The sequence below is a fragment of the Cololabis saira genome, chromosome 22 (assembly GCF_033807715.1).
Source record: "Cololabis saira isolate AMF1-May2022 chromosome 22, fColSai1.1, whole genome shotgun sequence".
NCBI classification, from domain to species: Eukaryota; Metazoa; Chordata; class Actinopteri; order Beloniformes; family Belonidae; genus Cololabis; species Cololabis saira.
In genome coordinates this window covers 11,981,347-11,999,470 of record NC_084608.1, presented here as the reverse complement: position 1 = coordinate 11,999,470, position 18,124 = coordinate 11,981,347, and the positions used below count along the sequence as shown (strand labels likewise).

The 18,124-nt window shown below is 41.1% G+C and overlaps 1 protein-coding gene across 1 annotated transcript; it reads left to right on the top strand.

The window, feature by feature from the left end:
* The first annotated feature begins 9,225 nt into the window (after positions 1 to 9,225).
* On the top strand, positions 9,226 to 18,098 carry txndc5 (thioredoxin domain containing 5). The gene is made up of 10 exons (XM_061713893.1): positions 9,226 to 9,471; positions 11,696 to 11,848; positions 12,758 to 12,863; positions 12,964 to 13,060; positions 13,777 to 13,892; positions 14,184 to 14,270; positions 14,408 to 14,560; positions 15,217 to 15,299; positions 15,928 to 16,057; positions 16,471 to 18,098. The coding sequence occupies exons 1-10, from the start codon at positions 9,287 to 9,289 to the stop codon at positions 16,591 to 16,593; spliced, it is 1,233 nt and encodes a 410-aa protein (XP_061569877.1). The 5' UTR covers positions 9,226 to 9,286; the 3' UTR covers positions 16,594 to 18,098.
* Positions 18,099 to 18,124: the final 26 nt, after the last annotated feature.

Genomic DNA, 18,124 nt, shown 5'->3' with positions numbered 1-18,124 from the left:
TCATCTCTTTCAAACATATTTAAAGCAGCACAACGTAACTTTCAGCTTTTCTGAGTTTGGCGGCATCTTTTGGACAAAAGTGGTAGTGCTTTACCAGAAAGAACACTACGTTTCCCATGAGCACCAGCGCGTACTGCCGGAAAACTCCTGTCCCGTCACTGTATTTGTTTTGAGAGAAGACGGGACGTTTTCCTGTTTCACCAAGTGAACAGACGGAACGCAAAAAAAAATATGTTAAACTGCAGGAAAGGAACTGGAATTTACCGGGAGACCTTAAACAAGGAAGCCACGGAGCGGAATATGGAGAAAATAATGATTATTAACGGTCTGGATCTATATGAAATCCCTACTAAAGAATGGAGCTCCTCGTCGGAGCGGCACTCTTTATAAGGGATTTACTGCCGCAGTTCTGCACAACCCACGTCTTACTACCTTGTTTAGGAGTGTTTGGCAGCTGCTTTGGTAAATGTTTGACTCGCCATGTGTTTCTATTAATTAGTATAATAGTACAACATACAGTACATGTTTTGTATTACTCTTACTTTTCTTTTCTTTTTTTTGACTGCTATATTATGCTGAAGAGACTCCGAGGCGTGAGCAATATATTTTTTTCCTCGTGAGATAATTTTTTTCCTCTGCAGCTACAAATCAAATAGTTAATATTTTTTCCTCAACAAAATTAATCGCACCGCAGAGAGCTGGCCAACAACTGCGTTTAGCTGGAGTAGTGGGGAATAAAACCCGTTTGAATGACCCCGGTCTGTGTGCGTGTTTGTTTGTTTACTGAGGAACGTTATGTTTGGTCGTTACAGCCGCGATCCAACTGAGCCGACGACTCTTTAACTCTTTTAATTTGTTATCTCAGATAATTGGTCGGCCTCCGTGGTTCTGCCTCCGAGCAGGAAACCGGTGAAAAGTTAAACCATTAGGATCTTTTCCCCACGTCCGTTGTGTGGAGCTGCTGCAGCCACAACGCAGCAACGGGTTACCAGCTCCTGCGGAGCTGCGCTCCAAGCCTCGCTCATTTTCGTGTCGACTACGAATCGGGAAGGAGGGGGAAGTGACGTATGCCGTAAAGCAGTCAAAGCCGTAAAAAATTGTAGTTTTTTAGTGTGGCAGGGTTCCTACCATGCTCCTCAAAGTTACATAGTGCCAGTGAAGGCGATACAGACCCTTCAGACCATGACAGAGGTTCATTAAACCTGTTGGAAGTTGATGTTCCATCACAATGATGATGATGAAATATGATATTAAGGTGGAAAAGTTACATAGTGCCGCTTTAAAAGTGGAAAATCAGAATGTAATATGAATGTTACATCGACTATATTAAAGTTGTTGATTATAATTTTTGTTAAGTGTTATGAAAATGTAATTTCATGAATGTTCTTGCAAGGAATAGCCTACTAGCTAGCTGGCTAACATTAGCTAACATTCTGACAGGAATTCTGAGCTAAATCACTAGTATAATGTTACATACCATTTACAGGTATTAGCTAGTGAACAGCCAGAGCAATTAACATGAGAAGAGAAGTTTCCCAGCTCCTATATCGAACCATATTATATTTGTAAGAAAACCCACATGAAGTTTGAGTGTCAATCATTTATGTAGCACGTTAATTTCACAGTGAGTCATCATGAGCAAGAGGAAGAGTGGCAGCGATATAAGACTGTTTTTTGGGCAGCTTCAGAAAAGAAATAAAGTAAGTTCAGAGCAGTGAGAAGAGGATAGGAGAGAGGATAGGAGAGAGGAGGAGAAGAGAGAGAGAGGAGAGGAGAGGGAGAGGATGGAGGAGAGGATAGAGGAGGAGAAGAGGGGTGAGGATAGAGGAGGAAGGATGAGAAGAGAGCAGTAAAGGCCCTCCTGCCCAGTGCCCACACAAGTAATACAATGTAATAACATGTAACGCAATGCATTTTCATTATGGTAAAAAGAAAAAAAGGTGTGTATGTTACGGTTAATGTAGAAAAACGGCTATTTTGCAAAATAGCCGGCTAATGTGCAAAATAACCGGCAGGGCGGTGAATATGTAAAATAGCCGGCTAATATGCAAAATTACCGTCAGGGCGGCTAATGTAGAAAAACGGCTATTTTTGCAAAGTACATACATTTTTAAGCTCATGGTGCGCAGACATCACATTTTTAATCATCTCTCCAGTCTCGATGCTCCGGTCAGCTCGAGACAATTGTCTCGAGCTGACCGGAGCATGCCGTGGCAATTATAGCAATTATTCTGAGTCCAAATCCCATGCAGTATATTCCTCAATCGAGTATTCCAAAACGAATAATGCAAACTACAGATCCCGTCATTGTCCCCCCAGAATAGAGCGTTGCCACCGAGGTGGCAAAGCGCAGTGGAGTGCACTCACCTCTACCAGCCTTATAGGTCTGGGAAATGTACTGTAAATATCCAGTGTGACAATCTTTGTGAGGAAAGATCTATTCCCATCTTTTCTTTGCCACCTCTTTGACACCATGGAAGGTGCGCTCCTAAACCCGAATCGAGCAAACCCGAAGCGCGCGCATGATGAGATGAGGTCTCTCCTCCTCCTCCATTTGCACAAATTGATGAAGCCAAAACAAACTAAACAAACGTAATTCATTTGGTAGATAGAGTCCAGTTACTACAGAATAGCCTACAGTTCAGTTGAATGGATGAAATTCGCACTTCAAACCGGTCACTTACAGTCACCAATCAGTGCAGTTGGTGCGTAACGCAGCCAATGGAAGAAGCCCGTATGCTGCACATGCTTGTTGTTGACAAGGATATTTATGGCTGTTGAAGAAGCCTAACGTTACACTCCCCGAAAAAGTGTCGGGTCTGACACATCCACAACATTAACCGGCTACTGCCGTTTTTCTACATTAGCCGCCCTGGCGGTTATTTTGCAAAATAGCCGTTTGGCCGGCTATTTTACATATTCACCGCCCTGCCAGTTATTTTGCACATTAGCCGGCTATTTTTTTTAAATAGCCGTTTTTCTACATTAACCGTAACATGTGTGTGTATATATATATGTATATATATACATATATACATATATATATATATATATGTAGCTTAAATTTATATATTTATAAGAGAAAAATTTGGTCCCCCCCAATGTTGACTCCATGGTTTAGGCCTTGTATTCTTCACATGCTCAGACGCTGAAAGAACTGGTAGATTCAGCTAACTTTGATTGATAACTTTGAGTGCGCTATATGATGAAAAAGTATTTATTGTTTTTTTTTTTTTTGCATTTACAGCTATGGAGAAAAAAAGGTTTCAAAACTGTTCATAAAAACCACTCTTCAGAAAACCAATGTGTCAAGTTACTGACACATTGTTTTTTTACAGTCTGTTATGGCTGCATCCCTTCTTGTTTATCACTTTCAAACTATAGTCTATAGACTATAATCTTGTGTGCGTGCGTGCGTGTGTGCGTGCGTGCGTGCGTGCGTGCGTGCGTGCGTGCGTGCGTGCGTGCGTGCGTGTGAGGAGTGTGTTGTTCCTTCAAATTTCAATCATCCAATCCACCAAACACCAAACAAGAGTCAATGACAAAGTAAGCTGTTTGGCATTGGCAGAGAAGGTTTGGCAAATGTTTCATGGTCATAACCCACATACTCAACTCTGCTGCTCATCCCACAACTGCATGTTCCTTACAAATGTGGTACCATTTAAAAGAGAAACAAATAGGCTTTCTACCGGTGTAAGATTTATTGCCAAGCAAAGAAATACACATATATTTCAGGAAACCTTCAGCCCAACCTATTGGTGAAACAAGGAGGGATGCAGCTGTAACAGACTGTAAAATACAATGCATGAAGCATCAGTACATATATCAGTACATATACTGTATATATATATATATATATATATATATATATATATATATATATATATATATATATATATATATATATATATATATATATATATATACAGTATATGTACTGATATATGTACTGATGCTTCATGTATATTTAATCCGGCTTCCTCCCACAGTCCAAAAACATACGTAGTAGGTTAACTGATGATACAAAATTACCCGTAGGTGTGATTGTGAGTGTGCATGGTTGTGTGTACATATGTGACCCTGCGATGGACTGGAGACCTGTCCAGGGTGAACCCCTGTCTCTCGCCTGAAAATTACCTCGGATAAGCTCCAGCAGACCCCCGTGACCCTGCAAAGGATAAAGCGGGTATAGATAATGGATGGATGTAGTGAGCAAGGACAGGCTCCATCAGACCTTAAGGATCTGAATCTGGATCATCATTTTCTTTACAGTAACTTCCATAAACCTTTTTTTATTAGGGCCCGAGCACTGACAGTGCGAAGGCCCTATTGTATCTGTAGGAATTTTAAAAAAAATGTCTCGTTTTTATTTTTATTTTTACGACGAAATGAGGGCCTTTTTGCCCCCTAAACGTGCCCCAAAAGTCACCAAATTTTGCACGCAAGCCAGGCCTGGCGTAAAATTTGATATTTAATGGTTTGCATTAATGGGCGTGGCCTAATGACTCAACAGCGCCCCCTAGAAAACTTCGTGCCTCAAGCCCCACAATACGGTTTGACGTTCATGCACGAAAATCGGTACACACCTGTATCATGTCGCAACTTAAAGAAAAGTCTCTTGGCGCCATGGCCAAAACCGAACAGGAAGTTGGCCATTTTGAATTCATTGTGTACTTCTGGCACAATTTATGCCATTTCTTTGGCCACTTCTTCACCAGAACCGTAACGTGCACCCAGGTGTGTTATACATCAAAATGTGCGTATATATATATATTATATATATATATATATATATATATATATATATATATATATATATATATATATATATATATATATATATATATATATATATATATATATATATATATATATACATATATATACATCCATCCATTATCTATACCCGCTTTATCCTTTGCAGGGTCACGGGGGTCTGCTGGAAACTATCCCAGCTAATTTTCAGGCGAGAGACAGGGGTTCACCCTGGACAGGTCGCCAGTCCATCGCAGGGTCACATATACACAACCATGCACACTCCTCACAATCACACCTACGGGTAACTTAGAATCATCAATCAACCTACTATGCATGTTTTTGGACGTGGGAGGAAGCCGGAGTACCCGGAGGGAACCCAAGCAAGCACGGGGAGAACATGCAAACTCCACACAGAAAGACCCCACCGGGCCTGGGAGTCGAACCAGGGACCTTTTTGCTGTGAGGCATATATATATATATATATATATATATATATATATATATATATATATACAGTTTTGCATTTCCTGCATATTTTTGAGGGGGTACTTCACTTTCCTTCACCAACAGCATACTATTTTTTAACTATTTCCTTCTTGTACTAGTTTTGAATTATTTTGAAAGGGACAATTTACAATCGTAATTCAACTTAATATGCATGTTTTGTGGAGTGTAGGGGGAAACCATAGCACATGGAGGACAAGCAGCCTCCAAACAACCCCTGAGCTGAACTATCAAATTGTATTGTAATGATCTCCGATTGTTGAGAGTTCAATTTACAAATTAAAAAAGTGACTAAACAAATAAAAATATGCTTTTGATAAAAGATAGTGTTATACCTCTTACATTCAACTCAATAATCCCCTGAGCAACATTTTATCGCTTATCATTTGAATAACTATATAATTATGATATATAATTAATTATACACTATAAATGTGTCCTTTCTTTAAATTAAGGATGCCCCAATACCATTTTTTTCACACCAAGTACAAGTACGAGTATTTTAATTTGTGTACTTGCCGATACCGAGTAGCTACCGATACGATACTTCTACCACAAAAATAACTAGGCGAAAAATGCAATGAAAAATGCAATGAAGTGGAAGACAGGTTTTATTTACAGATAAATTCAATAAAAATAAATAAAATGAGTAGAATAACTATTTTAAACAAAAAAGAATATTTCTGTGTAAATAAAAAGTCTCCACACTGGCACTGTCTTCACATTTAGGAAAATATCAAACATATAACATATCAATGGAACATATCGCGGCTCAGTGCGTCGAGAAGACGGCGAAATCCTTCGTCTTCTACAACTGACAGTGGCTTGTCATCCAGCGCTATATAACAGGTTAGAGCCTCCGTTATTTTAACAGCCCTTGGATTGTCTCTTGTCATTGTCTGTCGCTTTTGCAGAACCTGAGCTAATGTTGGCTGTTGTGGTCTTGCAGTAGCATTAGCAAACTCCGTATACTCAGCTTTATGATGCATCTTGAGATGTTTTATCAAGTTGCTGGTATTAAACGACGTATTCTCCTTTCCTCCTCTTGACACCTTAGCAGCACATAGCTTGCAGTCTGCCTTGCTTATCGGTATCGGGGCATCCCTACTTTAAATGTTCTTAGTCAAGGTCACGAGCTGTCTTCATCGCTGGAGTCTCTACGTGATGGAGATACAGCTACAAAGCGTGTTATAGGGAAAGGATAGTTAAAGGATAGGGGTCTGTGGTCAGTAAAGTGAGAGGGGTCCACCAGGAGGGTCCTGGTGTTGCATCGTCTGAATGGTTTGTTGCGTGATCACTAATTTCTTCCATCATCTTTGTCTTCTTCCTTGAAATGTCTTCATTTGTGTCTTGTGTCATTGACAAGAGTTTGTTTTGAAATTAGGACACAGGGGGAGAAGAGCTCATGAGAAGTGGATGATCGTAGCGGTCAGGAGATGAAAGCCAGGAGCAAACTGATGAATCTTCCTCACTGTCACTTGTGTCCTCATAACAGTTTATACTTTTTGACCTCGTCTTTGGGATATCTTGGGCGTTCTCTTATGTTATCGACAGGAGTTCATTTTGAAATAGTGCGTCACCACAAGTGTCTTCATCAACTGATGGCCCTGACAGTCTCAACCTCTTGCGTGACTGGTTTTCTGGTTTCGATCCACTTTTTCTTTTTTGACCTCTTCCTTGGGATATCTTTGGTCTTCTCTTGTGTTGTTGAGTTGAGATTATTTTGTGATAGTGTGTTACCACAAGCATCTTCATCAGCTGATGGCCCTGACAGTCTCAATCTCTTGCGTGACTGGTTTTCAGCGGTTGTTGCATTATTGTCTGTCTTGTATGCAACAGATGAAGATATTCTTTGAATGGAGAGGAAGATTGGAAAAGTGACTTCGGGGGAGAAGAGCTCATGAGAGGTGGATGATCATTGTGGTTTGGAGATGAAAGACAGGAGGATCCTGATGATATGGAAACATAGTTTCACTGTCACTGTCTTCAGTCCGCTTTCTCTTTTTTGACCTCTTCCTTGGGATATCTTTGGCCTTGTCTTGTGTTTTTGAGGTGAGCTTATTTTGTAATTGTCTAATTGGCCTGTAATTGGCCCTGACAGTCTCAACCTCTTGCATGACTGGTTTTCCCGGCTCTTTGTCTGGACGTTGCCCCTCTGAGATAGAGATATTTCCTTCCACTTTACCTCCCTCTCTTTCAAATTTTGCACTTCACTCATTAATTTTGTATTTTCTCTTTCTTTTTCCATGTTCTGTCTCTGTACCTCCTTTTGGAAGTGCTTTCTTGAAGCTGGTACTGCAGCATTAGAAATTCTTCCTCTGTCTCTGTATCATAGTTGTGTTTCATGGACTCAAAGTTGGATTCCATATTCATCTCTTCTGCTGTTTTGGACAATTCCTCTCAAACTAGAATGGTGCCTGATGTTTTTCCTTTAGAAAAGTAAAGCTGTGGGTAGCTGACACTCTTAATCACCAAAACAAGTATGCCCTTGTCAAAAGACAGAAGAAATGAGTGTCGATATATCTCTGTGTGTGTTAAACTGTTCAAAGTGTGTTTGTTTTTTTGTCTTTTTTCTTTTTTTACTTGTAAGAATCCTTACAAACACCAGGAAACTGGACCACATTACACTGGTCATGAAATCACTACACTGGCTTCCAGTGAGTCAAAGGATAGAGTTTAAAATCTCCCTACTGGTCTACAAAGACCTGAATAGTCCTGGACCAGAATCCATGCTGGATCTGTTAGATCCCTATGAAGCTCCCAGACCCCTGCTTTAAATAAAAGATAGTGTTATACCTCTTACATTCAACTTAATAATCCCCTGAGCGACATTTTATCACTTATCATCTAAATGAAATACTTACCTGCTGTACTCTACTGCCCTTATTTTTTAACAACTTGTGCTTTTTATTATTTTACCTCTTTTCTTTTCATTTTATTTAATTTATTTGGTATTTAAGCGTGCTCTTAAATTAAATACTTTCTGAAAACCGCGAATGAGATGTTTACCTGCGGTACTCTACTGCCCTTAGTTTTCAGCAACTTGTGCTTTTTATTATTTTACCTTCTTTTCTCATAATTTTATTTCATTTTATTTGTTATTTACTGTCTAATTATATCTTGCCTCTTTTAATGTTGATGTAAAGCACTTTGAATTACCTTGTGTTGAATTGTGCTATATAAATAAACTTGCCTTGATCCTTGCCTATAAGCAGGGGTGCACACAAGCCGGTACTCGAGGGCTAGTTTACTGCATGTTTTAGATGTTTCCCTGTCTTCAACACACCTGATTCTAATCACTGGTCGTCATCAACATGTCATCAAGGTTTACACAACTCTGTTGGTGACACCGCCTTGTCTATCAGGGTTGTGTTGAGGCAGGGAAACATCTAAAACGTGCAGTAGACTGGCCCTCGAGTCCCGGTGTCGTGCCAAAAAGTGATTGCCTGCCAGAATCTGATTTCTCCCCTGAAAATTGGTATTTTTACCTGCCAAAAATTGATTGAAGGCCAAATACAATTAATGAAAGGTTGTTTCTACCTAAATATGATTTGATCTCATTCTTGAGCTTCATAATATAAACACTAAAGCTCACATGATTGCTTTTAACTCTTTTAAAGGACCATTACAACACAAAATAGGCATTTTCACCTGCCAAAAATTTATTGAAGGCCAAATACAGTTAATGAAAAGTTGTTTCTGCCTAAATATGACTTGATCTCATTATCATTCTCCCGCGGCCAGAAATCAGAAGAAATCAGATTCTGGCAGGCAATCACTTTTTGGCACAACACCGGCTTGTGTGCACCCCTGCCTATAAGGTTGTGATAACATGCAGACTCAAGGCTGATTTATGGTTCCGCGTTACACCAACGCAGAGGCTCTGCGTCGATGTAACGCGGGACCATAAATCAGCGTTGAGTCTCCTCCACGGAGCACATTCCTGCAGACTGCGAGGGGCGTGTTCGTCTCCAGTCTCCTCGCTCCCGCAGCAGCACAGTCTGCTCCCCCACAGAGATACACCATGGCTTCTGCTCTGCACTGCAAACTTGTTGTGTTTTCATGTCTGTCTGCATCGTTACTGTTCGCCGGCGTGTTTAGCGACGCCGATGATGAAGAGGAGCAGCACGCCAAGCACACGTACACGGTGGAGATGTTCACCGAGGCGGTGCCGACGGCGCCGCACTTTGTCATGTTTTACGCACCGTGGTGAGTGAACAGTTGACAAATTATTCTCTAACGACGTTAAATACGATGTACAGCTGAATAAAACTGCGACTGTAGCGCAAAAACAGCTCCTACGGGTGAAGTTTGACTGTACCGGCATGTAGCAGGCTAGTTAGCACGCAGGCTAGTTAGCGTCCTAGCTCATCTTATGTAAACAAACGGCAAGGTTAGCTTTGAGCTAACTAGCATAGCGACACAGCAGCTTGGCGGATTCGAATATTTCTCTCTTTTAATACACAGGCATCAATGCTTTTCATTCATAGACTACTCTGGCATTGAAAACCTATTGAAAACGTATTGCAAATGCATGAACCGAGGTCGAATGGGCATTATTGTGCATGAAATCCCATCGCCATTGTTGCAGTGATCAGTCAGCTGCAGGTCGAGCTGCTGACGTGGCTGGCTCTGATTGCTGTGTGGTGTGACTGGTGTCAAACACGGGGGCGCGGACCCTGCGAGGTCACTGCTGCTTTAATACAAGACACATACAAGTCCAGTTCTGTGGATTTATAATGAGGTGCACTTTAGAGTTGTGTGTGTCAAAGATGGCACACTACAGTTTCCAAGAAGTCAGCATGGAGTATACAGGACTGTCTCAGAAAATTAGAATATTGTGATCAAGTTCTTTATTTTCTGTAATGCAATTACAAAAAAAAAAAAAAAACTAAAATGTCATACATTCTGGATTCATTACAAATCAACTGAAATATTGCAAGCCTTTTATTATTTTAATATTGCTGATTATGGCTTACAGTTTAAGATTAAGATTCCCAGAATATTCAAATTTTTTGAGATAGGATATTTGAGTTTTCTTAAGCTGTAAGCCATGATCAGCAATATTAAAATAATAAAAGGCTTGCAATATTTCAGTTGATTTGTAATGAATCCAGAATGTATGACATTTGTGTTTTTTTAATTGCATTACAGAAAATAAAGGACTTTATCACAATATTCTAATTTTCTGAGACAGTCCTGTATAACAACTTGGCTTCATACAGTATCTTTTTGCACGAAATCAGTGTCACCCATAGCTCAAATATCTGATTTAGTCACTGATCTTTTTCCCCCCCATTGACATGAATTGCAGAAATCACAAATAGGATTAGGTCAAATCATATTACGCTGTTATCAGCCACCGAACACATTTCATAGACATTTTTATGATACGAACATAATCAGTTGATTTAGAAAATGAATTTCATCAATGGAAAAAGACATATCAATAGACATCAGATTTATAAAAAAAATTGCAATTCATATGAAATTATCACATTTTAAAGTATTACTTTTATACATCGCAAGTCATGTTGTCATCCCAATTTTCAATTATAATATTGCATGCTTTCCTAAAATCGTGCATCCCTAGAATGCCGTATGTATCCTGCATATTGGCCTCATCGTCATCTTAAGTGTACAGTCAAACCAACAAGGCTATGGCACAACCAGGCATGTGACCTTTACCTGGTTGTGTGCATTGCATCATGGTGGCATGTGACATATACACCGCTCAGATGCAAAGGGGACATTTTTCTTAGCACACCATCCACAGATTTCTCTGATATTGCAGACTGCTCAGGTGGTTGTACATTACACACTATGTACTACACTGTGGCAAAATTACTATGCACTCGTCATGTTGTGGGCAGTTTTAGAAAATATCCTCTCTTTATGTATTTCCTGAACTGTATGATACAATTTTGTGGCGGTGGTCAGTCCTGTCCTGCATTAACGCTATCTGAGAGTCACGCACAGTTTTGTATTGGGTCCTCAGTGATGTGTTCAGGGAACTTAGCCTCTTCTTCTCACTGGAAGGACGAGACTTAGACTCAACTTTATCTATCCCTTTGCGATGAGTCCTGCTGGGAAATTCAGTCTCCAGCAGCCTATATAATAGTTAGAAACTGGAAATGGCAATTAGTAGCAACACGCTTGGCCTATGATGTTAATACTACACCATGTTATGATGCTGTTTTTTGATTTGATAGTCAAAGGCTGGAGGACCTTCGTTTTGTAAAACGAGAGGACGATTGAGTCAAAACGTTCATCTTCCTTTGTCCAAATAAGCCTTCACATTGTCTTTATGGAATTGATCGTAATGCATGAATTTTGAATTTTGAAAGGTACTTCAGAAATGTTGTGTTCAGCTGACTGGAGCATGCAACAACATCTAAAGTTCTTAAACGTTGTTTACTTGTGTTGTGTGCAGGTGCGGCCATTGCCAGAGATTGCAGCCTGCGTGGAACGAGCTGGCAGACAAATACAACGGCATGGATGAGCCACCAGCCTACGTGGTTAAAGTAGACTGTGTCCAGAACACGAAGTTCTGCTCCAGTGAGCACGGTGTCAGAGGCTACCCTACGTGAGTACGGGAGTTCCCTAAACCACGTCTTCTGAAGTTACCTTAATTTATTGACGCTGACAAAATTAGGCGTGACAGGTCTTTTGACAGATGCACTGCGATTTCTTGAAAGGTTGGCGTTAAACTTTTTATTTAAGCTGTTTACCAAATCATGTTCAGGTAACAGTTACCTGCTAAAGATAGGTAGAAATTTCAGTGTGTTATATTCTGAGCGAAAGCCGCCAAAGATGGCAGCATTATAAATGGCTGGGATACCCAACATTGGCGGACGGTCTTCAGCGAAGAAAAGCCCGATAGCATCCAGTCTGGTGAAGAATCTTCTCCTTCTGGCACATGTGCAAACACCATCATGTTGTTATGTTAGGAACCCATTTGTTCTCCTTTAAGTGTGTTTGCTGCGAACTGACATAATCGGGAACAGCAGAGAAAATGTGCCAACATTACTGACTTGGTGGCTTTTGAGTTTTTCTGGTCTGATACAGCACTCTCACTTAAATGGTTGTAACTTCTACACGTCATGCATACGTTGCATAAATGCCCTCCATTAAAATGTGCTCAGATATAGCTAGAAGTGAATGAAAAATGATTACACTCTGGAAAAAACAAATGTTTTTTTGTCCCTCACTGATTGATTGACAGAGTAGCGACACATTCACCTGCATTTAGTTAAATATTCTGCTCGTATCTTAATGGCCACTAGTTCCTAATGTTGGAACTTGCTGACTGACTTCACAGTTCACCTGCAGGCACAGCAGTCCCTTAATGTCTGTTTTTATGACTACGTGTTACTGAGTCCTTGAGCCTGGAGTGATGTTTGACTGAAACTGTGCTAAGCTTTGAATTTGAATGACACCTTAACAACTCATGCAACTCAAAACACTGCTTCTCTTTCTTTTGTATTATCTGTAGACTGAAGTTGTTTCAGCCAGATCAGGAATCAGTGAAATACCAAGGTCCCAGAGATCTGCAGTCTTTGGAGACGTGGATGCTCAAGTCGCTCCAGGACGAGCCGTCGGTGGGTGTTGGTGTTGGTTGATTCTGCATTTGCAGGTTTTTCAAGCTGTTTAATTTACGCTGAAGAATGCTGCTCATACTTGTTTTTGTTTTCCCTCCAGGAACCAGAGACTGAACTGGAGCCTCCTAAAGCCCCAGAGCCTAAACAGGGCTTGTATGAGCTCAGCGGGCTCAACTATAAGGAGCACGTATCTAAAGGTAAAGGTGCTAAACGCTTTATCAGAACCAGTCGTACATTACACACGTATTCACGCAGCTGCATCCTGACATGAAGATGGATAGTTTCAGTTTTGTTCCAGTTTTTGAATGTTCTTTCAGTTTTCAACCACAGTCGCTCTTGTTTCTGCGTCCCTCATTAACGAATGGAAACACCTCGTCGCTTTCATTTACATAAGTGACATTTCAACACACGAGCCGAGCTTCAATCCCCAGTCGCTTGACACGAACCAACTATAAAACTCCCGTGTCCCGTCACCTCGGGTTTCTGGGCTGTCAGGCGACGACTGCAAAAATAAACGGCGCACACGATAACTGACTCGTTGAAATTGCAGCTCTTAAGCTCCGCTGAACTTGAATGTTTTGGTTTTGAAGAAAAATAAATGATTTCTTGTTTGGACAAGACAGGATATGACATACACATTTTAAAAGCGGTGTTTATAGGTCCCACCTTCACATCTTGGAAACGGCACCATAATAAATGTTGTGTAGGAGGTGTTCGTTTTTATTTACGCTAGGCTACATGGACGACCCAGCTTTTTACACCAATCAAATCAAAGATCCCTACCCATAAACCTTTCATCTCACTGCACAAGTTTGGATCTGCTGTTTTATTTGTAATGTACATTTTATCACCCACATGTGTTACATTTTCCTGAGGATTTATTTTTCCTAAAAGGGTTTTTCTCCTTGTTCAGGTGCCCATTTCATTAAGTTCTTTGCGCCTTGGTGTGGCCACTGCAAAGCCATGGCCCCCACCTGGGAACAGCTGGCCACCACCTTTGAGCACTCCGATGACGTGAAGATAGGAAAGGTGTGTCTCGGGTTATGGCCGTCATTTCAGCCTTACTGCTCTTTCCTTGACAGATAATGTCACATGACACAAAGTAGTTTACTTTTGAGAATGTGTTTTCAGAAAAATCTGCTAATTTGGGAAAAACTTAGTCAGCGCTGGTGCAGTATTTGTGGACTCTGTGGGTTATCTGTTGACGTGAACAGGATGTTGATCATGTGTTTGCATACTCACTTGTAAACCTCACAGGGTCAGTGTTTGCATGGATGTCATTATGGTTTAATAGCACATGCCCATTTGTTTATGACCCAGGTGGATTGCACTCAGCACTATGAGGTGTGCTCTGAAAACGGTGTGAGGGGTTATCCCACCCTGCTCTTCTTTTATAATGGACAGAAGGTACGGACACAAAGTTGTTTTCCTAAAATAAGCTGGTTTCACAGCTGCAAAACTGCATCCTAAAGAATCGAAAATAATGTTCTACATTTGCAGGAGGTGCAGTAACGATGCTGACGTTTGTGTTTGATGTTTTGTAGACGGAGCAGTACAAAGGAAAGAGAGACTTGGACTCTTTCAAAGATTTTGTGGACAGCCAGCTGAAGGCTGCACTTACTGTGGAGCACGAGCACGAACCTGAAGAGAAAGCCAATGAGATTCCCTCTGATGAGCCAGCCGATGAGGAAGAAAAGGTGAGCGGACACCATCGATATTTGCATTGTGCATTTGCTGGTTCTGTAATTACTGCTGTTGCTAATGTTAATGAAAGATGTAAATATGGGAGTTTTAGTTATGAAACATAATCATATTGAAATTTCTTTCCTTCCGCTTAACCTTCAGTGAATGTTTGAATGAATTTGCATTGCATGGGTGCTGAGTTTTGGGAGCAGTTATCCTGGAGATTATTTGTACTTCCCAACCGGTTCAGCTGCTGTTCCTGACTCCCTATCCCCATCAGCTGCACGTAACTGCAGTCTGTGTTCATGGACGGCACACAAAAGTACCCAGTCTCATCCTCCGGCCAGTCATGTATGCTGGTACCAGGCCCTGTAACTTTAATGGAAGGTGTAAGAAAGGAGACTGTTTTAAACCGAGGATCTGCATGAACAGACCTCCAAACTGGAAACCTGCTTTACTATTTTAGTAGTATGATGTGGTGGCGGAGATGAACATGTTCATGTTTGAAAAACGGACAAAATGCGTCCCAGCAGCTATCCTGTTTGTCACGGTGGATTAAGGACGGTGTGCAACTGCAGCTCCCCATATTCTGTAGTTTATAGTGTGAAGTTCAACTGTGTTGATGATCAGGCTGAATTGTAGTTTTAAGTTTACAATCTTGTACTTTCAGTCCAAGGTGTTGGTTCTGACTGAGAACAACTTTGACGAGATGGTCGCGAAGGGCTTCACCTTCATCAAATTCTACGCTCCATGGTAAGATCATTGTTGGAACAAGATCATCCTCATCTTGTAAAGCAGTTTTCATTTGATGCAAAAAATAATAGTTTTGCTGACTTTACATCACTTAAGTCGTTTTCACAAAGGAATACCAGAGATGTATAGGAAAATAATCCCCCCCCCCCCCCCCCTTTCCTTTTCCTAAAAATGTCCCATACATAGGGTGTGGGTGGGTTGGGCAGGGGGTGACTGGAGCACAAGAGACAGGATACCATGAAATGAATCCTGTGTTATAACTGCTGTTTGCTCTTAACAAACATGTTGGACGGTGGATGAGACTCCTTGATGACTCCTTTTGTTAATCAATGTTACCTATATTTGAATGTATCCACAATATTGAACAATCTCAGATTAGCTGCCACCTCCCACACAGTCTCACGTTCTGTTCTTCTGAACGTTTGCGTTACAACGAGGTGCAAACTGTAAAGGTTGGATACATGCGCACTTGCTTCTCCTCTGGAATATCTCGGCCACATTGCAGAAGTGATGTGCTTGTGTGAAATTGGCTATTAAGAACTGAATCCAGCATCAGCATCTTTCCCTCCGAGAATAAAGTTGTTGTTTTCATCAGATGATGTAAGTGTTGTGTTACTCTGCTGTGTAGGTGCGGCCACTGCAAGAATCTTGCTCCAACCTGGGACGATCTTTCCGTGAAGGAGTTTCCGGCCCTCAGTGATGTCAAGATAGCTAAAGTGGACTGCACGGTAGAGCGCACGCTCTGCAACAAGTACTCTGTAAGTGTACCGGGATATCATTCATGCTTAACAAAAAGGAACACTGTATATACATGAAGTGAGCACATTGCTCTTTCTATCTCTCTCTCTCACTCAAACTAACACACACACACACAAACAAACAGCCTGTCTTACGCACAGCTTTCTCTCATCTTATTCACATAAAATGAAGCAATATACTGCTTATAATAAAACTAAGATGGGCATTTACCTCACTGCCATAAAATAATGAGACCGTCATGCAGTTTAATTAGATTATGTGGATTGAAATGAGACTGGTGTGTTATTTTTATGTAGAAAGAGCAATGATTTGACAATTTTGCTCAAATATTTGTAAATGTTCCAACATTGGGATTAAAAGGGATTGGAGGTGGCGGACTGAATTCTCCGGTGGCGTGTTCCCTCTCTTCCAGGTCCGAGGTTACCCCACCCTGATCATGTTCAGAGCAGGACAGCAGGGCGACGAGCATCACGGCGGCCGGGACTTGGAGAGCCTGCACAACTTCGTGATGCGGCAGGCGAGAGACGAGTTGTAGAAGCGGGTCAGTGGACGGGTCTGGCCCTCACTGTGTTTCTGGCCAGTAGGACAGCAGTTCTCCTCCTGCAGCGGCCACGTTTTCTTTTTCTCTCTTCAGGAAGGGGGTCAGCCAGGGACAGGCTGACGTGGTCTGTTCTGTGTTTTAAGGACAGATTAATCGAGTAGATTGTTTGTAATGTGAATGTATTTCTCATTGCTGTTGCCCAACCTTTTTTTTTTTTTTTTTTGTTATTGTTCCAATCGCACGGTTGGGTGTGACAACCACTGCAAGCACTGCTCCATTGACAAAAACCAAAAACTCCTTGCACACTTATAACAAGTTCTGTTTGTTAAGAGTAGGTTTCTGTTTTGAAAAAAAAACTATACAAATCTTTTGTTTCTGACATGTAATATTCGACTTTCTCAATGTTAAAATCTATACATTTGATCTGTTGTTAAGTTGTGAGCCACGAATGCTATGGTGCTGTCGCTCAGGCGTAAAAAGATGTAGCACCCGACGTGAGGCGAGTGTTAAGTTGAGGGTCTTTCATATCGATGCCACTGATCGCCTACCTGACTCAAGTCTCAGGGAAACACTCATGCAGACTAGAAGAAGTTGGACGGAGACTTTGTTGACACCGGCGGACCCTTGCAATGACTCACGGGCAGATGAAAACCAGGTCCTCGTTGCTTGTTTAAAAGTAAGGAAAGCTGGTAAAAATCTGAGTCATTTGTGACTTCTGTGACCTTAATCAGTCATCCTTCTCCTCTCTCTCTAGTACTTAGTCTCAGGCCTGGACCATGCTGCACCATTCTCCATGACTTAACATGTGCAACACCCCTTTCTTTCATATACAGTTTTTAAACTCCATTTAGAAGGAGAAAAAAAAGGAACTGTCTCCATTTATCAGGCGAGGCTCTTGTTGGAGGTTAGCAAGTAGGTGAAGAAACACATGACATCTGGGACACTTGAAGCCAGTAAGACCTTCCAGCATCCCAGATGATTTCCTGAAACAAACTTCTTGAAGCACTTGAAACGCTGGATGGAAAAGATGTCCCACAGGTTCAAAATCAAAGTGTACCCATCCCCGATTAATTCCCACTAATCAGGAAAATTATTTGGAGCAGATGTTTTAAAGAGCTCATCTGTCCAATTGTGTCACTGCTGCATCTTTTTCTTTCTTCCTCCCGTGCGATGAATGCACCCCTTTGTCGGGCCAGTGCAGATGCTCGTTGAGGTCATGTGGAGGAAAAAACAAAAACGTGTGCTCTGTGATTCAGGATATCTCTTCTAGTCCAGCCTTAGTACACAAAAAAAGACAGACGCAGTTTTTTTTTTTTTTGTCAGTAAAAGTTTTTATGGATAGCACATGGTCAAAGAAACTCCAGTGATGGAAGTATTTTTCCTATTCAGGGGTTGTGCATTACCCACAGACTTTGCACAGAAACTGAAGAATGGTAAATTGTAACATGAGATTTCGTAATAAATTTTTCAAAAAAACAAACAACCCATATGTCTATATCTTCCTTTTGTTCTTGCATCTGTTTAT

What these genes read in the sequence shown, in the direction of transcription:
- txndc5 (XM_061713893.1), top strand. Translation starts at nt 9,287, where the DNA reads ATGGCTTCTGCTCTGCACTGCAAACTTGTTGTGTTTTCATGTCTGTCT. An exon ending in GTCATGTTTTACGCACCGTG is followed by an intron (nt 9,472 to 11,695) that starts GTGAGTGAACAG and finishes TGTTGTGTGCAG; the next exon opens with GTGCGGCCATTGCCAGAGAT. An exon ending in CGCTCTGCAACAAGTACTCT is followed by an intron (nt 16,058 to 16,470) that starts GTAAGTGTACCG and finishes CCTCTCTTCCAG; the next exon opens with GTCCGAGGTTACCCCACCCT.